Here is an 8,847-nt window from a genome sequence, read left to right as displayed (position 1 = left end):
TAGCTCACTCCGAGCGCCAAGATCATGTCTTCACATCAACTGTGCAACATGTATGGAGCATTTAGCCAGCCCATATGGTGGGGGGAGGGGTTTGGGGGGTTCAGATTAGTACAGGAAGGGCTGGAGTGACCAGCAGGGAGAACTGATATTGTGAGATCAAAGAAAGAGCTGGAGACCGAGTGTGTTATGTGGTGTTGCAACAGTGCACATGGCTCATCAGTCTCCAGGTATGCATGGAGAAGCCCTGGGCTCCTTGATTTAAAGTGATGGGTGAACTTTGTGATCGGGTAAAGCCGAGACAGTGCCCACACGTAACACACACTGAATTCTGCACTTTCTCTCTACAGGGGAACGACTTTCCTTCACTACAACTGGAGCACTTGCATCACTTTTAACCAGCACGACAGCAACATCTGGAACAGTGGAAAGAACTGCAACCCCTAGAGTAGCCGGAACAGGTGCAGGGCCTAGAACTAGTGCAGTGCCTGCAACCACTGAAGCATCTAGAACCAGTTCAGCAGCTGAGCCTATAACCTCAGCAGTACCCGGAACCAGTGCAGGCCCTGCAACTGCTGCAACAGCTGGATCAAGTGCAAGACCTGCAACCACTGCGCCACCTGGAACCAGTGCAAGACCTGCAGCCACTGAAGCATCTGGAACCAGTTCAGCAGCCGGGCCTATCACCTCAGCAGTACCCGGAAGAAGTGCAGGCCCTGCAACTGCTGCAACAGCTGGATCAAGTGCAAGACCTGCAACCACTGCGCCACCTGGAACCAGTGCAAGACCTGCAGCCACTGAAGCATCTGGAACCAGTTCAGCAGCCGGGCCTATCACCTCAGCAGTACCCGGAAGAAGTGCAGGCCCTGCAACTGCTGCAACAGCTGGATCAAATGCAAGACCTGCAACCACTGCGGCACCTGGTACCAGTGCAAGACCTGCAGCCACTGAAGTATCAAGAACCATTTCAGCAGCTGAGCCTATAACCTCAGCAATACCCAGAACCAGTGCAGGCCCTGCAACTGTTGCAACAACTGGAACAAGTGTGAGGTCTGCAACCACTGCAGCACCTGGAATCAGTGTCAGACCTGCAGCCACTGAAGTATCAAGAACCATTTCAGCAGCTGAGCCTATAACCTCAGCAATACCCAGAACCAGTGCAGGCCCTGCAACTGTTGCAACAACTGGAACAAGTGTGAGGTCTGCAACCACTGCAGCACCTGGAATCAGTGTCAGACCTGCAGCCACTGAAGCATCTAGAACCAGTTCAGCAGCCGAGCCTATCACCTCAGCAGTACCCGGAAGAAGTGCAGGCCCTGCAAATGCTGCAACAGCTGGAAACAGTGCAAGACCTGCAACCACTGCGGCACCTGGAACCAGTGCAAGACCTGCAGCCACTGAAGTATCAAGAACCATTTCAGCAGCTGAGCCTATAACCTCAGCAATACCCAGAACCAGTGCAGGCTCTGCAACTGCTGCAACAACTGGAACAAGTGCAAGACCTGCAACTACTGCGGAACCTGGAACCAGTGCAAGACCTGCAGCCACTGAAGTATCTAGAACCATTTCCGCAGCTGAGCCTATAGCTTCAGAAATACCCAGAACCAGTGCAGGCCCTGCAACTGATGCAACAAATGGAACAAGTGTGAGGTCTGCAACCACTGGAGCACCTGGAATCAGTGCCAGACCTGCAGCCACTGAAGCATCTAGAACCAGTTCAGCAGCCAAGCCTATCACATCAGCAGTACTCGGAACCAGTGCAGGCCCTGCAACTGCTGCAACAGCCGAAACAAGTGTGAGATCTGAAACCACTGCGGCACCTGGAATCAGTGCCAGACCCGCAGCCACTGAAGCATCTAGAACCAGTTCAGCAGCCGAGCCTATAACCTCAGCAGTACCTGGAAACAATGCAGGCCCTGCAACTGCTGCAACATCTGGAACAAGTGCAAGACCTGCAACCACTGCGGCACCTGGAACAAGTGCAAGACCTGCAACCACTGCAGCACCTGGAACCAGTGCCAGACCTGCAGCCACTGAAGCATCTAGAACCAGTCCAGCAGCCGAGCCTATAACTTCAGCAGAACCCGGAACCAGTGCAGGCCCTGCAACTCCTGCAACAGCTGGAACAAGTGTGAGGCCTGCAACCACTGCAGCACCTGGAACCAGTGCAAGATCTTCAGCCACTGAAGCATCTAAAACCAGTTCAGCAGCCAAGCCTATAACCTCAGCAGTACCCAGAACCAGTGCACGCCCTGAAACTGCTGCAACAGCTGGAACAAGTGTGAGGCCTGCAACTACTACCGCACCTGGAACCAGTGCAATGCCTGTAGCCACTGAAGCATCTAGAACCAGTTCAGCAGCCAAGCTCATAACATCAGCAGTACTCAGAACCAGTGCAGTCCCTGCAACTGCTGCAACAGCTGGAACAAGTGTGAGGTCTGCAACCACTGCAGCACCTGGCATCAGTGCCAGACCTGCAGCCACTGAAGCATCTAGAACCCGTTCAGCAGCCGAGACTGTAACCTCAGCAGTACCTGGAACCAGTGCATGCCCTGAAACTGCTGCAACAGCTGGAACAAGTGTGAGACCTGCAACCACTGCAGCACCTGGAACCAGTGCAATGCCTGCAGCCACTGAAGCATCTAGAACCAGTTCAGCAGCCAAGCCTACAACATCAGCAGTACTCGAAACCAGTGCAGGAACTGTAACTGCTGCAACAGCTGGAACAAGTGCAAAACCTGCAATCACTGCAGCACCTGGAGCAAGTGCAAGACCTGCAACCACTGTGGCACCTGGAACCAGTGCAAGACCTGCAGCCACTGAAGCATCTAGAACCAGTCCAGCAGATGTGCCTATAACCTCAGCAGTGCCCGGAACCAGTGCAGGCCCTGCAACTGCTGCAACAGCTGGAACAAGTGCTAGACCTGCAACCACTGCAGCACCTGGAACCAGTGCAATGCCTGCATCCACTGAAGCATTTAGAACCAGTTCAGCAGCCAAGCCTATAACCTCAGCAGTACCCGGAACCAGTGCAGGCCCTGCAACTGCTGTAACAGCTGGAACAAGTGTGAGGTCTGGAACCACTGCAGCACCTGAAATCAGTGGAAGACCTGCAGCCACTGAAGCATCTAGAACCAGTCCAGCAGCCACTCCTATAACCTCAGCAGTACTCGGAACCAATGCAGGCCCTGCAACTGCTGCAACAGCTGTAACAAGTGCAAGACCTGAAACCACTGCAGCACCTGGAATCAGTGCAAGACCTGCAACCACTGAAGCACCTGGAACCAGTGCAATGCCTGCAGCCACTGAAGCATCTAGAACCAGTTCAGCAGCCGAGCCTATCACCTCAGCAGTACCCGGAACCAGTGAAGGCCCTGCAACTGCTCCAACAGCTGGAACAAGTGCAAGACCTGCAACCACTGTAGCACCTGGAACCAGTGCAATGTCTGCAGCCACTGAAGCATCTAGAACCAGTTCAGCAGCCAAGCCTATAACCTCAGCAGTACCCGGAACCAGTGCAGGCTCTGCAACTGCTGCAACAGCTTTAAAAAGTGTGAGGCCTGCAACCACTGTGCCACCTGGAACCAGTGAAAGATCTGCAACCACTGCAGCACCTGGAACCAGTGGAATGCCTGCAGCCACTGAAGCATCTAGAACCAGTTCAGCAGCCAAACCTATAGCCTCAGCAGTACCCAGAACCAGTGCAGGCCCTGCAACTGCTGCAACAGCTGGAACAAGTGTGAGGTCTGGAACCACTGCGGCACCTGAAATCAGTGCCAGACCTGCAGCCACAGAAGCATCTAGAACCAGTTCAGCAGCCATACCTATAACCTCAGCAGTACTCGGAACCAGTGCAGGCCCTGAAACTGCTGCATCAGCTGGAACAAGTGCAAGACCTGAAACCACTGCGGCACCTGGAACCAGTGCAAGACCTGCAACCACTGAAGCATCTAGAACCAGTTCAGCAGCCGAGCCTATCACCTCAGCAGTACCCGGAACCAGTGCAGGCCCTGCAACTGCTCCAACAGCTGGAACAAGTGCAAGACCTGCAACCACTGTAGCACCTGGAACCAGTGCAATGTCTGCAGCCACTGAAGCATCTAGAACCAGTTCAGCAGCCAAGCCTATAACCTCAGCAGTACCCGGAACCAGTGCAGGCTCTGCAACTGCTGCAACAGCTTTAACAAGTGTGAGGCCTGCAACCACTGTGCCACCTGGAACCAGTGAAAGATCTGCAACCACTGCAGCACCTGGAACCAGTGGAATGCCTGCAGCCACTGAAGCATCTAGAACCAGTTCAGCAGCCAAGCCTATAACCTCAGCAGTACCCGGAACCAGTGCAGGCCCTGCAACTGCTGTAACAGCTGGAACAAGTGTGAGGTCTGGAACCACTGCAGCACCTGAAATCAGTGGCAGACCTGCAGCCACTGAAGCATCTAGAACCAGTCCAGCAGCCACTCCTATAACCTCAGCAGTACTCGGAACCAATGCAGGCCCTGCAACTGCTGCAACAGCTGTAACAAGTGCAAGACCTGAAACCACTGCAGCACCTGGAATCAGTGCAAGACCTGCAACCACTGAAGCACCTGGAACCAGTGCAATGCCTGCAGCCACTGAAGCATCTAGAACCAGTTCAGCAGCCGAGCCTATCACCTCAGCAGTACCCGGAACCAGTGCAGGCCCTGCAACTGCTCCAACAGCTGGAACAAGTGCAAGACCTGCAACCACTGTAGCACCTGGAACCAGTGCAATGTCTGCAGCCACTGAAGCATCTAGAACCAGTTCAGCAGCCAAGCCTATAACCTCAGCAGTACCCGGAACCAGTGCAGGCTCTGCAACTGCTGCAACAGCTTTAACAAGTGTGAGGCCTGCAACCACTGTGCCACCTGGAACCAGTGAAAGATCTGCAACCACTGCAGCACCTGGAACCAGTGGAATGCCTGCAGCCACTGAAGCATCTAGAACCAGTTCAGCAGCCAAACCTATAGCCTCAGCAGTACCCAGAACCAGTGCAGGCCCTGCAACTGCTGCAACAGCTGGAACAAGTGTGAGGTCTGGAACCACTGCGGCACCTGAAATCAGTGCCAGACCTGCAGCCACAGAAGCATCTAGAACCAGTTCAGCAGCCATACCTATAACCTCAGCAGTACTCGGAACCAGTGCAGGCCCTGAAACTGCTGCAACAGCTGGAACAAGTGCAAGACCTGAAACCACTGCGGCACCTGGAACCAGTGCAAGACCTGCAACCACTGAAGCATCTAGAACCAGTTCAGCAGCCAAGCCTATAACATCAGCAGTACCCGGCACCAGTGCAGGCCCCGCAACTGCTGCAACAGCTGGAGCCATTGAAAGATCTGCAACAACTGCAGCACCTGGACCTAGTACAGGTTCTACAAGCCGTGCAGTGGCAGAGTCCACTGGAGCTGCTGCCCGTCCCTCCATCCCCTCTTCAGTACCATCCAGTGAGACCGCCTCCATCTTGGCTGAGTCTATGGTGGCGGCAGGTGGCCAGTCCTCCCCCGCTTCATCGATGGTATCCGGTAGGTGCAAGTCTAGAACCCCCCTGCGCACCATCAAATGCCCATCGTAAAAATCCTGGGAAATACAACGTGGGGAAAAGGGGCAGCAGAAATGCCCGTGATAGGCTGGCGACCAAGCAGGGACTGTTGTGTCATGACCACCCAGGACATTTGGCAGATTCGATGGTTCTGGGGGCTAGGCTCAGCCATTAATATGCATAAGGCCGGTTGAGATTGAAAGGATGAGTCTGGTGCTAGGAAGGTGACAAACACCCCTTCACTGGGACCTCTTACAGGGGTCCTGAGGTCAGGATCTCTTTTAGAGCTTCCCGGGGAATCAGGGCCATGTAGGGTTGCCCAATGAAGGGCGATGAGGCTGGGGGGGGAGGAGGGGTGTGGCGTCTTTGATGCAGAGTGGAAAGCTTCTGGGAAGGTGGGCAGGCCTGGGTCACTCAGTCTCAAGAAGAGTGGATAATGGCGCCTCGAAGCAATCTGTGCATGATTGCAGGCGCTATACATAGCAACCATAAATGCATAGAGGGCATAGAGCTGGAAGAGTAGGACTTCTACAACTGCGTGGGGGCTGTTGGGGGCACCGGTTCAAGGCGTGTGCAATAGCCACACTGGCGAGTCACATTGGCGAACGAAGGCTTAACTGAGACACAGTGAGCACGCCACGCTGGAAGGACGTGTACGTATGTGTGTAAGAGAGGGAAGCCAATGACTATTGAGGGATCTCCTGTAGAATGCAAGAGGTTCTAGGCAATTGGTTTCAGCGACCTACTGTTGGCTGTTTCAAGGAATGGACAGTGACTACAGAGGACCCTGCTTCAAGAGGTGGGAGTGGGTGGCTTATGACTACAGAGGATTCTACCTTAGGACATGTGGGGTGCCAGCCAATGGCTACAGATGGTTCTACCTAGGACCTGTACGGTGCCAGCCAATGGCTACAGAGGGATCTACCTTAGAACATGTGGGGTGCCAGCCATTGGCTACCGATGGATAAACCTTAGGACATGTGGGGTGCCAGCCATTGGCTACAGAGGGATCTACCTAGAACATGTGGGGTGCCAGCCAATGGCTACAGAGGGATCTACCTTAGGACATGTGGGGTGCCAGCCAATGGCTACAGAGGGATCTACCTTAGAACATGTGGGGTGCCAGCCATTGGCTACAGGTGGATCTACCTAGGACATGTAGGGTGTCATCCAATGGCTACAGAGGGGTCTACCTTAGAACATGTGGGGTGCCAGCCATTGGCTACCGATGGATCTACCTTAGGACATGTGGGGTGCCAGCCATTGGCTACCGATGGATCTACCTTAGGACATGTGGGGTGCCAGCCATTGGCTACAGAGGGATCTACCTTAGGACATGTGGGGTGCCAGCCAATGGCTACAGAGGGATCTACCTTAAGACATGTGGGGGTGACAGCCGATGGCTAAAGAGGGATCTACATTAGGACATGTGGGGAGCCAGCCAATGGCTACAGAGGGATCTACCTTAGGACATATTGGGTCACACCCAATGGCTACAGAGGTATATACCTAGCACATGTGGGGTGCCAGCCAACGGCTACAGAGGGATCTACCTTAGGACATGTGGGGTGCCAGCCGATGGCTACAGAGGGATCTACCTTAGGACATATTGGGTACCAGCCAATGGCTACAGAGGGATCTACCTTAGGACATGTGGGGTGCCAGCCAATGGCTATAGAGGGATCTACCTAGGTCATGGGGGGTGCCAGTCAATGGCTACAGACGGATCTACCTAGCACATGTGGGGTGCCAGCCAATGGCTACAGGGGGATCTACCTAGGACATGTGGGGTGCCAGCCAATGGCTACAGAGGGATCTACCCTAGGACATATCAGGTGCCGGCCAATGGCTACATAGGAATCTACCTAGCACATGTGGGGTGCCAGCCAATGTCTACAGAGGGATCTACCTAGGACATGTGGGATGCCAGCCAATGGCTACAGAGGGATCTACCCTAGGACATATCAGGTGCCAGCCAATGGCTACAGAGGAATCTACCTAGTACATGTGGGGTGCCAGCCAATGGCTACAGAGGGATCTATCTTAGGACATGTGGGGTGCCAGCCAATGGCTACAGAGGGATCTACCTTAAGACATGTGGGGGTGCCAGACAATGGCTAAAGAGGGATCTACCTGGGACATGTGTGGTGCCAGCCAATGGCTACAGAGGAATCTACCTAGTACATGTGGGGTGCCAGCCAATGGCTACAGAGGGATCTATCTTAGGACATGTGGGGTGCCAGCCAATGGCTACAGAGGGATCTACCTTAAGACATGTGGGGGTGCCAGACAATGGCTAAAGAGGGATCTACCTGGGACATGTGTGGTGCCAGCCAATGGCTACAGAGGGATCTACCATAGGACATATCGGGTGCCAACCAATGGCTACAGAGGGATATACCTAGCACATGTGGGCTGCCAACCAATGGCTACAGAGGGATCTACCTTAGGACATATTGGGTGCCAGCCAATGGCTACAGAGGGATCTACCAAGCACATGCAGGGTGCCAGCCAATGGCTACAGAGGGATCTACCTTAGGACATGTGGGGTACCAGCCAATGGCTACAGAGGGATCTACCTTAGGACATGTGGGGTGCCAGCCAATGTCTACAGAGGGATCTACCTAAGACATGTGGGGTGCCAGCCAATGGCTACAAAGGGAGCTGCCTTAGGACATATCGGTGCCAGCCAATGGCTACAGGGGATCTACCTACCACTTGTGGGGTGCCAGCCAATGGCTACAAAGGGACCTACCTGGGACATGTGGGGTGCCAGCAAATGGCTACAGAGGAATCTATCTTAGGACATGTGGAGTGCCAGCCAATGGCTACAGAGGGATCTACCTTAAGACATGTGGGGTGCCAGCCAGTGGCTACAGAGGGATCTACCTTAGGACATATTGGGTGCCAGCCAATGGCAACAGAGGGCTCTACCTAGCACATGTGGGGTAACAGCCATTGGCTACAGAGGGATCTACCTTACGACATGTGGGTTGCCAGCCAATGGCTACAGAGGGATCTACCTTAAGACATATTGGGTGCCAGTCAATGGCTACAGAGGGATCTACCTAGCACATGTGGGGTGCCAGCCAATGGCTACAGAGGGATCTACCTTAAGACATATTGGGTGCCAGTCAATGGCTACAGAGGGATCTACCTAGCACATGTGGGGTGCCAGCCAATGGCTACAGAGGGATCTACCTTAGGACATGTGGGGTACCAGCCAATGGCCACAGAGGGATCTACCTTAAGACATGTGGGGTGCCAGCCAGTGGCTACAGAGGGATCTACCT

At 54.1% G+C, this 8,847-nt stretch overlaps 2 protein-coding genes across 2 annotated transcripts; one reads left to right on the top strand and one right to left on the bottom strand.

Annotated features, from left to right (window-relative positions):
- Window positions 1-258: 258 nt before the first annotated feature.
- Window positions 259-3,819, bottom strand: LOC138563360 (elastin-like). Its single transcript, XM_069642842.1, has one exon. The coding sequence runs from the start codon at window positions 3,817-3,819 to the stop codon at window positions 259-261; it is 3,561 nt and encodes a 1,186-aa protein (XP_069498943.1).
- Window positions 3,820-4,075: 256 nt separating this feature from the next.
- On the top strand, window positions 4,076-5,587 carry LOC138563358 (ice-structuring glycoprotein-like). Its single transcript, XM_069642841.1, has one exon. It carries the CDS (start codon window positions 4,076-4,078, stop codon window positions 5,585-5,587), a length of 1,512 nt encoding a protein of 503 aa, XP_069498942.1.
- Window positions 5,588-8,847: the final 3,260 nt, after the last annotated feature.

This window comes from Ambystoma mexicanum, chromosome 1q (genome assembly GCF_040938575.1).
Source record: "Ambystoma mexicanum isolate Mex_15411 chromosome 1q, UKY_AmexF1_1, whole genome shotgun sequence".
NCBI lineage: Eukaryota > Metazoa > Chordata > Amphibia > Caudata > Ambystomatidae > Ambystoma > Ambystoma mexicanum.
The sequence above is the reverse complement of the archived record's forward strand: the minus strand, read 5'-3'. Positions and strand labels throughout refer to the sequence as shown.

Excerpts from the sequence above, each read along its gene's own strand:
- LOC138563360 (XM_069642842.1), bottom strand. The coding sequence starts at position 3,819 with ATGGCTGCTGAACTGGTTCTAGATGCTTCTGTGGCTGCAGGTCTGGCA.
- LOC138563358 (XM_069642841.1), top strand. The coding sequence starts at position 4,076 with ATGTCTGCAGCCACTGAAGCATCTAGAACCAGTTCAGCAGCCAAGCCT.